Source organism: Petaurus breviceps, unplaced genomic scaffold (genome assembly GCF_028583685.1).
Source record: "Petaurus breviceps papuanus isolate PSGF00001 unplaced genomic scaffold, PetGlider_PUasm1.0 118, whole genome shotgun sequence".
Taxonomy (NCBI): domain Eukaryota; kingdom Metazoa; phylum Chordata; class Mammalia; order Diprotodontia; family Petauridae; genus Petaurus; species Petaurus breviceps.
The window spans coordinates 13,947,602-13,962,979 of NW_027185616.1; the positions used below are offsets into that span (position 1 = coordinate 13,947,602).

The 15,378-nt window shown below is 40.0% G+C and overlaps 1 protein-coding gene across 1 annotated transcript in view; it reads right to left on the reverse strand.

Moving 5' to 3' along the window:
* MYH11 (myosin heavy chain 11) overlaps positions 1-15,378 on the reverse strand; it is a 129,616-nt gene that overhangs the window by 69,648 nt on the left and 44,590 nt on the right. Inside the window, exons 4-5 of the mRNA XM_069086501.1 lie at positions 15,105-15,132; positions 1-82 (exon numbers count right to left, since the gene is read on the reverse strand). The exon at positions 1-82 is cut by the window's left edge and continues 7 nt beyond it. Of these exons, the coding sequence (XP_068942602.1) occupies positions 1-82; positions 15,105-15,132 (110 nt within the window). The remainder of the gene's footprint in view (positions 83-15,104; positions 15,133-15,378) is intronic.

Below are 15,378 nucleotides of genomic sequence, written 5' to 3' on the forward strand. Positions count from 1 at the left end.
GCCCTTGTGGGAGGAAGCCACCACAGCTAGATACTGGATGACCTTTTTGGTGTTTTCTGTTTTCCCAGCTCCAGATTCACCTCTGAAAGACATGGAGACAGTAGGCCATGATGCTCTCTGCCTGATGGCAAGCAGGTAGAAAATCAGAAGAAAAAAAACAAACAAAACAGGACCAGCTTATTGGATGAAGCCAATAGTAGGAGATTGGATTAGAATCAAGTCAATCAAAAAGCATTTCTAATGCACCTACTATGTGCCAGGAACTGCTCAAGGCATCTATAGTCTACTGGCAGAAACAACACACACATATTTAGGTAAAAAAAAATCCAAAGTACATATAAGGTAACAGTGAGGGGGAAGGGGAAAAGCAACGATTAATACAATGGGCTAATTGAAATCCAAATTATTTAGAAGTAACAGAATATTAAACATCAATATTATTATTAGCCTTAATAAGTTTCCAATTTAAGCAGAAAAGAAGGTCAAGAAAGGTCCCAGGGGCAGCTAGGTGGCACAGTGAATAGAGCACTGGCCCTGGAGTCAGAAGGACCTGAATTCAAATCTAGCCTCAGACACTTACTTGCTAGCTGTGTGACCTTGAGCAAGTCACTTAACCCCAATTGCTTTTCCTTCCTCCCTCCAAACAAAAGGTGCCCAGAATAGGATGGGACAAGTCTGAGACAGAGGAGGCATATGTTCTATATGTTTTCTCATATGAAGTAGAATGATATTATGGAATTTGGAATCAAAGAAACCAAGTTTGAATCCTGGCTCTGCCACTCTATTGCTGTGACCTTGGGCAGCAAATACCTTAGCCCTTTCTTGTTTTGCTTTTCCTCCTCTGTAAAATGAGGAGACTGGACCAGGTGATCCCCAAGGTCTATGAATTTATAGATTTACAGATTACAAGCTCTAATTTAAACCTATGATTCATAATTCTAGGTCTAAAGGCTGAGTCTCTTGGGGTTCAGCAAACTAGCCTTGGTAACCAGGCAGCTTAGACAAGAAGTGACCTCATTGTTAGAATGAAGGTGGCCACCAAGCCTTTAGTAAAATGGGAGAGGAAAAAGGAAAGTGGATACAGTCTAAACTTATGTTTTCTTCTGTTTTTTCCCTACTTGCCTGGCCTACTTCTCCAGCTCCCTTCCTTTTCTGTTCTTTAAGAGATAGTTAAAAAGAATTTTGAAAGAAGTCTGTTTGCCTTCAGGGTCAGGTTCAAGACTACTCTGGAACTGAAATGATGCCACCAGAACTATTCCAATTCCTGATCTTTTTCCTAATTAGGAAATGAAGAAATTAAGTTCCTCTACTGAGGCCCCATTAAAATTACTCATGTTAAACCCAAAAAGAAAAGAAGCACATGTACTATCTTTCTGTACATAATCCTTTTGACCTCCCATACCCAGAGGATAGCTCATAGGAAGTTAGGTTTTAAGTTAGGAAAAGTGAACATCAGATTCCTGGTAACAATTTCAAAAATATTTTATATGTTTTAATGCTGAGATTATTTAACATTTTTTCACATAAATAATTTTTTCCTTGTAGACAAGTTTATGGTGTGGGTGCAAGAGCTCTTATATTCTCATTTTACACAAAAGGAAGAAAAAAACTACGGCAAAAGAAAGGAAATCACCTTCCCCACAATTAGACAGACTGAATTGCTGTGCTAAAATGGATCTTGGAACCCCCTCATATTATTTTGTTGTTGAGTTATTTCAGTCGTGTCCAGCTCTTCGTGACCCCATTTGGGTTTTCTTGGCAAAGATAATGGAGTCTCTTGCCATTTCCTTCTCCAGATCATTTTGCAGACGAGGAAACTGAAGCAACAGAGTTAAATGATTTGCCCAGGGTCACACAGCTAGTAGGGGTCTGAAGTCAAATTTGAACGCCTGGCCGGGAACCCTAGTCATTGTGCCATCTAGCTGTCCATTTTTTTTTTTACGTTAAAAAAAATCTGGACTTAATGAACTCCAAGTAAAATGAGCATTTCCATATACAAAGTAGAACTGAAAAAAGAGGAAAACATGAAACTTGGATTTTTTATTATGAAATGCCTGCTTTTCCTCTAAAGTATAAAATAAATTTAACATTAAACTTTCGTACTTGTCCTTGATTTTGTTTCCTTCTGTCTGTTTTGCTCTCTTCTATGCATTTTTAATTCCCCAGTGACCCTCTTTCTTTCTTTTCTTTTGTGGGGAGAGAACCCTATTGCCAGCCCCTTTCATCCTCTCAACTTTCTCCCCCCATCATTAGAAAAAAGAAAAACAGAACCCTTGTAACAAATTGGTAGAGTATCCCAACCAGCCATGTCCAAAAATGTTTGTCTCCTTCTATATATCACCTCTCCATCAGGAAGGGGAGGGCATGCATCCCCATGGACGTGTCTTCTATAACTTTATTTTGCCAGGAGGGAACTGAGAATTCTGAGGGGTACAGTGACCTCTCCCAGCTCTGCAGCCCGGGTTTTCTGACTCCATGTCTAGTGACGCAATGAGGGGCAGGAAAGCACAGAAATGGGATCCAACTATTGACAATCAGATGGAAGGTCCAAGAACGTTACATCCATGTCATGTCCCTTGCCCTCTAGGAGATTTCAATAACAGGGACGGAAAAGACAGTATGGTCTAGTAGTGAGAGTGATCTGGTCTTGAGTCAGGAAGATGTGGGTTCAGGTTCTGCTTTTGTGATCTTGGACAACTTACTGAACCTTTTAGTGCCCTTCGTACCTGTCTAAGACTATATATTGCAGCACAGCTCTATATTGGCAGAACTTCTACTCTGGGAACTCCCTAATCTATGAGATCACAGGGCTGGACAGTGAATAGGGTTGGCAACCTTTCAGAAGTGGGATGATATAGTCCTGCTCTCCTGGAAAGGCAAGGGAGGGGAAGAAGATGTTTGTGGGTCAGGATGAGAATTAGCCAGTGTGGGCAGCAAGGAACTGCTCAGCTTAAAAACTTCTCCTTATACTGGCTGTTTTTTTAAACATGTAATTGGATTAACACATTTTTTCTTTCATACTCCCATTCTCTATCTCCTCAACTTTCTCCTTTCTTCCCACAACAAATACCCTAGATTTAAGCCGATCACACTTTAGTGTGAATTACTTTATCCTAATCTCATAATAGTTAGCAAAATAAAAAAAGGACTGAAGGATCCAGAGTTTTGATTGACTGAGAGTAAGGAGAGAATTTTTTTTTTATTTTGGGCAACTACCTGTTTAGGACACTGAGGCACACCAATGCACAAGCAAATATGTATGCTTCTCTCTTTTTTTTTATTTTTGGAGGGGGGAGAGCAGGGCATTTGGGGATAAGTGACTTGCCCAAGGTCACACAGCTAGTAAGTGTTAAGTGTCTGAGGCCCAATTTGAACTCAGGTCCTCCTGACTCCAGAGCTGGTGCTCTATTCATTTCACCTCCTAGCCACCCCTGTATGCTTCTTATAAAAATGTAGGCATGTTCATATGGAACCTAAATATACATAGAAATACCACACAAAGGTAGAGAGGTAAGTAGTAATAATAGCAACAACAATAGCTAGTATTCACAAAGCACAAGGGGTATGCTAGTAAATGTTTAACAATCTGCTCTCTAGGGAAAAAAATACCATATACGTGACACATGATTAAGTTTAATCTGCATTATTAACATTTTCCCCATTACTTTTTTTTCTTTTTTTGGAGGGGGGAAGGTAGGGCAATTGGGGTTAAGTGACTTGCCCAAGGTCACATGGCTGGTTTTGTCTTAAGTGTCTGAGGTCAAATTTGAGTTCAGGTCCTCCTGACTCCAGGGCTGGTGCTCTATTCACTGCACCACCTAGCTGCCCCTACCCCATTACTTTCTTAAGTCTAGACAATCAACAAAACAATAAATCAAACCTCGATTTGTAGCATGTGCTGATTTCTGAGGTGTAAATGTTCACACTGAAAATTTAATAATTCGTGCTAAACTGGCTCCAATGTAACACTATGAGGCTTTAAAGTTTCAAAAGTATTTAACAAATATTATCTCATTTGATCCTCATAACAACCATGGGAGGCAGATGCTATTATTACCCCCACTTTACAGATGAAGAAACAAGGCAAAGGCAAGTGACTTGCCCAAGGTCACACACCTTAGGAAGTATCCATGGCTGGATTTGGGCTCATGTCTTCCTGTCTCTAGATCCTGTACTCTACCCTCTATGCCACCCCACTGACATTTAGCTAGTTACATATTTACCACCCTTCCTTTCTAGGATTAATTTTAAAATTTCCACCTTGAATGTGTGGTTTTTTTCCTATCTTTCACGATTTAAGATTCAGGTGTGTTCCATGCAAAGGTCTTGTCCCCTACTTTGGGGAGAATGTATTGAACCCAGAGTTTGTTGCTTGGTTAAGCCAGTTTCATGTTTTATTGATTAAAAAAAAGAGTATCTCAGGCAAACTTCAATATCTCAGGCAAGACCAATTGGTTTTCAAATTGATTTACTAGTCAGATCACTGTTTCTTTGGAAAAATTAAAAATCTCTCCTCAGACTCTGGCTTCCAAGTTGGCCCTCTGGTATAAGAGCTAGCAATTCTAGTCTAAACTGCTTCTCCTTTCTCTCTGGGCAAGGGTAACTATGCCCATCTTCCGTTCTTGAGTCCCTGGAAGTATTGCCATATATGGCATCCTTTCCCTTTTAATTACCCTGCCATGCTGTGGGGCCTCTGGAACTCAGCATAGATTCTTGGAATACGCTGCTTAACCCTTTGTTTCTCAAAGGCATTATAAAAGTTTCCATGTGGTATTCTGGGGATGTGTTTACTTTTGCTGAGAAAGTAAAATGCGTTCTGAACCATGGCCTGTTTCCAGAAGTCTCTGGGGCTTAGGTTGTTTTCCCCTCTCTTTCCCCACTCCTTGCCCTTCTAAAATGTCCTTCCTATTCACGGAATGACAGAATTTCAGGTTTGGAAGGGACCCTGGCAGCCAATGGTCCAACTAATAACCCGAAAAGGCTCCCTACTACAACACACCAGGGAAATGATCATCTAACCAGGGGTGGGGAACCTGTGTGCCTTGAGGCCATAAGTGGCCCTCTAGGTCCTCAAATGTGGCACTTGGACAGAATCCAGTTCAGTCAAAGAGCTGAACTTCAAGGCTTGCAGGCTCCCCATCCCTGTAACCTCTCCTTGAATAATTCTAAGGATGGGAAGCTCACTACCTTGGGGAGTCTATTTCACCTTGGCATAGCTCTAATTGTCAGGAAGTTACTCCTTAAATCAAACCTAAATTTCCTCCTTTGCAACTCTCACCCATTCCTCCTTGTTCTATAAGTTGGGGACAAATAGAATAAATCAAATGTCTCTTTCCTAAGGTGTACTTTCAAGTATTTTAAGACAGCTAAATATTTCTTCAAGATAAAAAAATAAACCAATTCCTTCAGCTGATTCTTATACGGCATGAGCTAGAGGCCTGGTTTCCTTCTGGTTTCTCCTCTGTGGACTCATTTCAGGTGGTACCTGAAATGCATCACAATATTCCAGATATTGTCTGACCAAAGCAGAGTATTATGGGACTATCATCTCAGCCTATACCTCTCTTAAAGCAGCCTGAGACTACATTGGCTTTATCACATCACCCTAAACTAGGCATAATAAGGGAGATAATTCTGCTGAAAATAACCATGTAATGTACTATCAAAGCAAAACCAAATAATTTTTGAATTATTCCTAATATTAGTACAAATAATGACAGTACACAGATTTAGAGCAAATATGGACCTTGGAGCTGGGGTTCTGGACCTTGTTGTTGAGTTGATTGTCAGTCATGTCCAACTCTTCATGACCCCATTTGGGATTTTCTTGGCAGAGATACTGGAGTGGTTTGCCATGTCCTTCTCCAGTTCATTTTACAGATGAGTAACTGAGGAAAACAGGGGTAAGGGATTTGCCCAGGGTCACCCAGATAATAAATGTTTGAGGTTAAATTTTAACTCAGGTCTTCCCGACTCAAGGTCCAGGACTTTTTCCACTGTGTCATCTAGCTGCCCTGGTTCTTAACCTAGAAGAAGTCTGTGAATGTAGGTAGTTTGTTTTTTTTTGCCTTTTTGGAGAGCAATTGGGGTTAAGTAACTTGCCCAAGGTTACACGGCTAGTATTTTTGTGTGGGTGTTAAGTGTCTGAGGCCGGAACCGAACTCGGGTCCTCCCGACTCCAGGGCCGGTGCTTTACTTACTTCACCACCTACCCGCCTCAATGTAGGTAGTTTTTAAAAAATATATTTTGATAATTTTACTTCATTACAATTAGATTTCTTTTTAATCTTATATCTCTTACTTTATGCATTTTAAAACATTATTGTAAGAAAAGGCATAGGTTTCACCTAGACTGCCGAAAAGGGTACATGCTACACAAAAAAGTTAAAAACCTCTGTCTTAGAAACTATCTAGGCCAAACCCCTCATTTTATAGATGAGAAGACTCTCACCCCCCAAATTTAAATGACTTGTTCAAGGTCACATAGGCAGTAAATGTCACAGCTGGAATTTGAACTCATACCCTTTGACTCCAAATCTAGCATATATTACACCATACAGTGTAGTGCTGTCTCCCATATATTACTGTCTTAGAGCAAGGGCCAGAATATCAGTCACCCCACAAAACTTTCACTACTTTTTACTCCAAATGCCAGTGTCAGCACAATAATATACCTGTCCCTGAGTAGTAATGTACAGGAGGCTTTAGAAAAACACTTTCAGTATCCTAAACTGTTTTTCAGTTCCTTTTTTTTAAATCTGCCTTTCTCAACAGTCTTTTTCTCTTCCTTCCTTTCTTTCTTTCTTTGTTTCTTTTTTTTCTCTGTTTCTTTCTTTTTCTCTCTTTCTTTCCTTCTTTCTCTGTCTGTCTCTGTCTCTCTCTCTGTCTTTCTCTCTCTCTCTGAGTAGCACAGTTTTGAAGCTGGGAATCTTTGGGATTGTTCCATGGGTCTTGCTAATCTATTGCAAGTCATATTAAGAGAATGATAATAACGTGTTAATCTCACTGTCTGTTATCACTACACTAGAAGGGCCTGTAATTCCACCTAAGTATATAGCAAAGAAAGTCACAAACCTCATTCTTGTTCCCTGATTTGTGTAAAGTACTTGTATTTTGATCAAAGTTAAAATCTTGTTATCAAGCTAGTTTCTTTTTTTGTCAGTTGCTTTGTACTCAGCCTGTAAACACAGTATGACTTGTTAAGAGAAATGTTTCTCTCCACTCCATCACTGATCAGGTAGGCAAGGTAGCATTGCATGACAACTGTCTCTGAATTTCAAAAAAAAAATGTCCTAAATTTTACAAAAGAAAGGCTTTGTGCTACATGACAGTAGGCAGGTTACTTAAAGTCTTGAAGTTGTTTTTTTTTAATCTTGAAATTCAGAGATACATCTCCAGGCTCCAATTCACAATAGCCCTCCTGCATGCCACAATTTCTAACTCTAATTCCGTCACACTTACTTAAAGACATAAATTTATTGGATCATTAATCTAGAACAGAAAGGGGCCTCATATACCATGTAGTCCAATCTCCTCATTTTACAGATGAAGAAACTGAGGCCCACAAAGAGCAAGGGACTCACCCAAGGTTGCTCACATCCTCACCTTGAATTGTATTTAAAGGAAATAGACTAAAAAAAAAACACTTAGAAGTAAATGTCAACCTTCCTTACTTAATTTCAGCAGCCAGAAAAGTTAACTAACGGTCTAAGAACTCCTAATCACAGGGTCTATTTGGCTTACTGGGTCTGATCATTACCTCTGAACCAAAGCCAGAATATTTTATGCCAACTCATATAATCTCCTGATAGCCTAAGAAGTCCTTCTTGTTTCAACACCACCACAGGCAGAGCAGGAATGGTTCCAGGTCAGCTCATTCTCTTTATGAGCTCCCTAGATTAAGCCCTCCTAGCCTTGCAGACTAGAAAGCAGAGAGTCTATGAGGAATGACAGCTAGGATTGTAGCCTACCACCTGATTCATTGTTGGTGGTGGTGGTCGTGGCGGTAGTGGTGGTGGTGGTGGTGGTCATGGCAGTCGTGGTGGTGGTCCTTCATTTTCAAAGAAAGCCAATGACATCAAAGGTGATGTCTTCACTTGCTCATGAATTGGATTTAAGTGAGGAAGTTGCCCCAAGTTGTCAGCCTCACTCTCTCTTCCTGAGTCATAGTTTAGCCTTAGATTTAAAGTCGGGAGGGATCTTAAAGGTCATCTAGTATAATATCGTCATTTTATAGATTAGAAAACTGAGAACCAAAAATGGGAAGTGATTTGCCCAAGGTCACTTGGCAAGTGAGCTGAAAAGATGGGATTTGCTTTTTTTCTTTTTTTTGGAGGGGGGAAGGCAGGGCAACTGGGGTTAAGTGACTTGGCCAAGGTCACACAGCTAGTAAGTATTAAGTGTCTGAGGTCAGATTTGAACTCAGGTCCTCCTGACTCCAGGGCTGGTGCTCTATTCACTGTGCCACCTAGCCACCCCGAGAAGGTGGGACTTAAACGCAGTTCCCCAACTCTAAACCTATTGCTTGTTCCAATTTAACATGCTGTCATGTAAAAGTGACCTCCCTCATGGAATTCTATGGTTCATACTTTAAGCTTTAATATTAACAGCAAAGTGACTATCCCCCTGGATTTCCCTGTTTTTTCTCAGGCAGGATGGGTTCATATAGCTGAGAGAACACCATTTCTGAGTATGATCTCCCTCTTCATCCTTTACTTCTTGGCTTCCCCAGATTCCTTCAAGTCCCAGATAAAATCTTACCTTCTATAAGAAGCCTTGCCAATCACTCTTAATTCTAGTACCTTCCCTCTGTCGACTATTTCCAATGTACCCTGTATCTAGCTTGTTTGTATAGAGTTGTTTACATGTTGTCTTCCCCATTAGAAAGTAAGTTCCTTAAGGGCAAGGCCTATCTTTTACCTTCCTTTGTATCCCCAGTGCTTAGAATAATAACCACTTAATAAATGTTTATTGACTAAATGACTACTAAGACCAATCTTAGGAACCAGTGAACTCAACAGTTTGGCCCTTTCTCTAACCTAGAAATGTGTTCTATGGTTACAACCTAGACCAGGAACCAGGCCATTCCATTTCATCGTATTTCCTTCCACTGTTTATGCTGGCTACAAATAATCAGACAAGTGGGGATGGTACAATAAGAAAAATGTAGTTAACTCTCCATAGTCTCAGGTTCCACAGAAAATTTTAAATCCCAAATTGGTTTCCTGTTCTCACCCAGCACATCTGGACCACCTGATTCACTTTTAGTTAACTCAGTAAATGCAAACATTTTAATATAGGGTCTTAAAAATCAAAGAATGTTAGAGCTGGAAGGGGCATCAGAAGCAGAGATCACAGACTCTGTGAGCAGGAAGGGACCTTGGAGGCCAAAACAAGTTCAGCCCAAACCTGATCTAGAACCTCTCCCCTAACTTCTCCCCAAAGTGGTCATGCAGCCTTCCCTTAGAGACCTCAAGTAAAAGGATATCCATTATCTCCCTACAGCAGCCCATTCCATAGGGGGTTGTTCCAAGACTGGAGTCAGGAGGACCTGAGTTCAAATTTGACATCGGACACTTACTAGCTGTGTGGGCAAGTCACTTAACCTTCATTTGCCTCAGTTTCCTCATCTGTAAAATAGCAATAATAATAGCACCTACCACTGAGGGTTGTTGTGAGGATCAAACGAGAGAAATCGCTTAGCACATGTACTGGGCATATTATAAATGCTATATTAATATTACCTACTATTATTAATGATAATAATAATTATTGGGAAGTTTTTCCTTATATCTATCCTAAATCTGACTTTATGCAACTCCTATCCACTGCTCACAGTTTTGCCCTTCAGGACCAAGCAGAAGAAATCTAATTCTTTTTGCTAGATAGATTACCGTTACTAGATAACATCATTTACTAGATATATAGTAGATATATATATATATAGATATGTACTATATATATACTAGATAACTAGTTATTACTAGATTACCAGATAACATCTCTTATTTATCCCCATTAGATTCATTCCAATGTCAAGATCTCTTTTGGATCCTGACCCACTTGTCCAATGTGTTAGCTGTCTCTCCTGATTTTTTATTCATGGTAAATTTGAAAAGCATGCCATCCCCGGTTCATTCATTTCACTGATAAAAAAAAAAATTTACAGCAACACACAGTCAAGCAGTGATTCCCTAGAGCCCTTGACTGGAGACTTTCATTCAAGTCATAATCAAGCCACGATGACCATACTTTTGGGTCAGTTAATCAAACAAATTTACCTCCAGCCCATCACATCATCCACTACATCTCCCCACCTGTCCATAAGAGAGAAAAATTATAACAAGAATAATAATAATAGGGGTGGCTAGGTGGCGCAGTGAATAGAGCACCAGCCCTGGAGTCAGGAGGACCTGAGTTCAAATCTGACCTCAGACACTTAACACAAAAACTAGCTGTGTGACCTTGGGCAAGTCACTTAACCCCAACTGCCCTCCAAAAAGCAAAAAAAAATTTTTTTTTCAAAAAAGAATAACAAAAATACTTAGCATTTTTATGGTTCTTTAAAGTTTGCAAAGCCCTCCACAAATACTATCTGTTTGATCCTCACAAGAACTACTAGAAGTAGGTGCTATTCTCAGCCAAATTTTGTGGGGATGGGGAAACTGAGGCAGACAGAGGTTGAGTGATTTGCCTGGATCACACAGTAAATATTTACAGCCAGACTGAGACACGAATCTGCCTGAGAGATTTTGTTAAATACTTTGCTGAAATCTAGATCTGCGGCACTTAACCCTGCTTGCCTCAGTCTCCTCATCTGTAAAATGAGCTGGAAAAGGAAATACAAACCACTCCAGTGTCTCTGCCAAGAAAACCCCAGACGGGGGCACAGAGAGTCAGCCACGACTGACCGGAACTGAGGTTTGCAGCAGACTGTGTGGGTCTGGAGTATTCCCTTCCCCTATCAATCTAGTATTGGTCCAAACAAAAAGGACATGGCGTGACCTGTTCTTAACAAAGTGATGCTGTCTCTTAGAGATGATCGCTACATTTTCTAGATTTTCAGAAACTGTCACTTTTATAATTCATTCTAGAATTCTTCCAGGGGTTGAAGTCAAGTTCAAAGACCTGTAGTTTCCAGACTCTTTTCTTCTTGCCTTTTTTTTCTTCTTAAATCAGGGGATTGTTCTTCCCAGTTCCTATGGGCATGTCTCTGATTCTCTAGGCTTTCAAAGGTCGTTGACAGTGGCACAGTACCTGCAGTTTTTTGTTCAACTACCCTCGTAAAGAGTTCCCCAGAGCCTAGAGAGTATGTCTAGTCCAAATTCCTCAATTTATAGGCACCTGAGGCTTTAAGGATTAAAGCGACTTGCCCAAGATCACAAAGTAAATTAATGGCAGAGCCAGGAATAGACCCCAGATTTTCTTACTCTAAGCTTAGTCACTTTAAGAGGTAGGGGCTTCCAAAAACAAAAATTAAAAAAAAAAAAAGAGGTAGGGGCTTCCAAGGATTGATGACATTTTGTTATGTCACATTTTATGGTTATGGGGCCTGATAAATAAATGAGAGGCAAGGTAGTCTAGGATGGTAGACAGAACATACTTGGAGGAATAGAAGACATAGGTTTGAACTTTGCCTTTATTGATTCTAAGCAATTTCCTTAACATCTCTGAATCTCAATTTCCTCATCTGTAAGATGGGGATAATGCTCCTACTTAGAAATTAAATAATACATAATATATGTAATATTACCTTAGGAGTAAAAACACACAAATAACTGCATTCTAAAATGAAATTTAATTAAAAAAAACCTACTTTTGGAGCGTCCAGGTGGCACAGTGAGTAAAGCGCCACCCCTGAGTCAGGAGGACCCGAGTTCAGTTCCGGCCTCAGACACTTAACACACACACACACACACACACATACACACACACACACACACACACACAAACTAACTGTGTAACCTTGGACAAATTACTTAACCCCAATTGCCCTCCAAAAAGCAAAAAAAACAAAAACAAAAAAACCTACTTTGGATCTGTGCCCTCAAGTCACATTGCAAATCAAAAATGAACTATTTTTGAACTTATGTAACACTTTTCATGTCTATGATTTCATTTTATTCTTATTATATTCCACTGAGATAAGAAAGGTAGGCAGAATGACCTACCATATTTTGCTCGAGTCTCTGAGGAGTTGCCAAAGTCCTCAAGTGAATGGAACTAGAACCCAAATTACTGTACTATTTCTTATTTCCATCAATGGTTAGTCACATACAATTCAGTTCCACAAGCATTTGTTAAGGGCCTGCTATGTGCCCGTAGGTACCAAAGATCCAAAGACAAAAGTGAAAATAAGTCTTGCCTTCAAAAAGCTCACATTCTACTGAGGGCAAGGGTAGCATAGGTAGGAACAATGCATATATGGATAAATAAATGCGCGCACACGTATACATACATATACACATTATGTCTATATATACAGATAAATGCCCTGCAATGTATGTTCAAATTCAAATATCCATATTCCAATCATTTTGTATATATGCGTATATTCATATATATATATTCATACATATATATGTGTATATTTATATATATAATTTCAGGGTAAAAGTAGGGATGGTAGTATATACCACCTAAAAAAGTAGCCTAAAAAAGCCCATGAGTAATATTCAGACATTTGTATTTGTTTTTGCGTTGTCTTTTTTAAAAGAAGGGAAAAAAACTGACCCAAATGGAAAAACAAACTAACTGGGGACCTGGTCCAGAGGGTGAAGAAGCCATCCATTAATCACCCTACATGAAAGACAAAGAACTTATTCAGGGAAAGGAAGAAAAGCAGTAATCTATAGTCCATCAGAAACAGTGCATTTTTTATAGGGCTCAACTTTGGCCCTGGGAGAGATACAGGATCCAGCTGCTGGGAGTGAGTCACCTCCCAGAGAAGAGACATCTACCCTATCCATAGCCTCTGGGAGCAGAGATCTGTATCATACCTGTCTCTGTGCTCATTCCTGGAAAGTCAGTGGCAGCTACGGATTGGGACCTGAGGGGAACTCTCTCTAGGGGATTCATGCTAGCTCTAGTCCTTGATGTAATCAGTCTAGGGTCCCTTAGATTATTAGTCTCCTAAATGTCACTCATGGATGCATCTGACTACCTTCAATGACCAAAAAGGTTTGTTTAGTGCCCTGGAGTTAGGAACCAAAGACTCAATCTCTCTTCCTAGCTATGACTGGAAAACTCCACCTGTTCTGGGATAGAGTTTTAGTTCCCTTTCAAGTTCATCAATAGAACTCATGGAATAGAATCTCCATTCTCTCCCTATCCTTCTTAGGGGTGGGGAACCTGTGGCCTCGAGGCTCTAGGTCCTCAAGTGCGTCCCTTTGACTGAATCCAAACTTCACCGAACAAATCCTTCAGTAAAAGGGTCACACTTGAGGACCTAAAGGGCCACATGTTCCCCATGCCTACTATATTCGAGTTCAGTCTTCAGGTGGCTTCCACATGGTAGGAATATTCACATGATATCAAGCCTCTAGGAAGTTTCCAGGGGTTTATTCTGGCCATCACTGCTCCTTCCTTCTAAGAAACAGGTAAAAAAGCAGAGTTCCCCTCACCTTCTACTCATGCATGTCAACTCTTCACCTTTCCCCCTCCCAAATCTCTGGGGAACAATCCAATGAATGTAACCCTGGGGCACATTCATTTAAAAAAAGTCGAATTTCCTTCTGTGTGTAGGGTGATTGTGATTATGGAGTTTTGTTGGAAGAAACAAACTTTAGAGAAACAGGGAGACAGAAACAGAAAAAGATACATGGGAGGAACCAGGTCATAGATCTTGAAAAAAACTGAGACAGAGATAGGGACAGGCACAGAGACAATGGAAGTGCCAGGGTCTCAGAACTAAGTAAATCAAAGGTGAAGAAAGAAACCTAGGAAGACTTGTATGAACTGATATAGAGTAAAGTGAGCATAACCAGGATAAATAATTTATACAAAAATAATAACATTGTAAAGAAAAACCACCTTGAAAGATTTAGGAACGTTGAGCGCTCGTGGTCAACCACGATTCCAGAGGACTGATAATGAAGCCTATTACTTATCTCCTCACAGAGAAGTGTTGGATGCAAGGTACAAAAAGAGACATACAATTTTTGGACGCGGCCAATGGGGAAAATGTGTTTTTCTTGATTGTGTCTATTTGTTTCAAGGGTTTTGTTTTTGTTTTCTTTTTTTTAAAAAAGGAAGGAAAGACAGAAAACAGATTTTTGTTAGTTGATAAAAATTAATTTAATTTTAGAAAAATATAATGTTGGGGGCAGCTAGGTGGTGAAGTAAATAGAGCACCAGTCCTGGAGTCAGGAGGACCTGAGTTCAAATCTGGTCTCAGACACTTAACACAAAACTAGCCATGTGACCTTGGGCAAGTCACTTAACCCCAATTGCCCTCCCTTCCCCCCTCCAAAAGGAAAAAAAAAAAGAAAAATATAATTTTACCACATTAGAAAATAGTAAGAAAGCTGGAAGAGAACAAAGACAAAGCTTTGAAAGTTATATTTTGAGGTTACTATGTATTTAAAATAAAAAGCAAGTAGTTCCTAAGATTTTCGGTTTCATATAAAATCTTATTTCTCTGTTCTACTTTGTATATGGAAATGCTCATTTTACTCAATGTTAGTTTCAGAATGAAAAAATAAAATAAAATAAATCAGAGGGAGGGAGGGAAAGTCAGAGAGAGAGAACACAAGTATATGCCTACATACCGTGTTTCCCCGATAATAAGACCTATCCCGAAAATAAGCCCTCCCCTTACTGTGTAAGATTCCTCTAAAATAAGCCCTCCCCCGAAAATAAGCCCTATTGAGATTGCTACTGTAGTGAAGGTGATCCCCTGCGCTACACGCTACATTACGGTACATTTTTTTGGTTCACATTTACCTGTTTATTAAAATTGTTGTCAATGTTCATTAAAATAAGCCCTCCCCTGAAAATAAGCCCTCTGGTGTTTTTCTGTCCAAAAAAATTAATAAGACAGTGTCTTATTATCGGGGAAACACAGTATGTGTATTAAACAGATTGAAAACAGCAGCTTCACTTACGTGCACAGGATAGACTGATCTTCCCGGTCTGTGAACAGAAAAGGAAAAAGCTGAGGATTAGAATCAAACCAAGAGCCGAGAGTTCTTAATGCCACTTTAAAGACTTTTAATTCCTCATCTCCTACTTGGCCTCACCACAGATGTGGGGAGTAAGGGGAAGGATTAACTAACCCCAGCTCACGGAAGGAGAGGCCAAGGCCTTGAGAGTCAAGCTCAGAACCTCAGGGCAGGTCAGGGACCAAGCTCAGAGCCCCAGGCCAGGTCAGGGACCAAG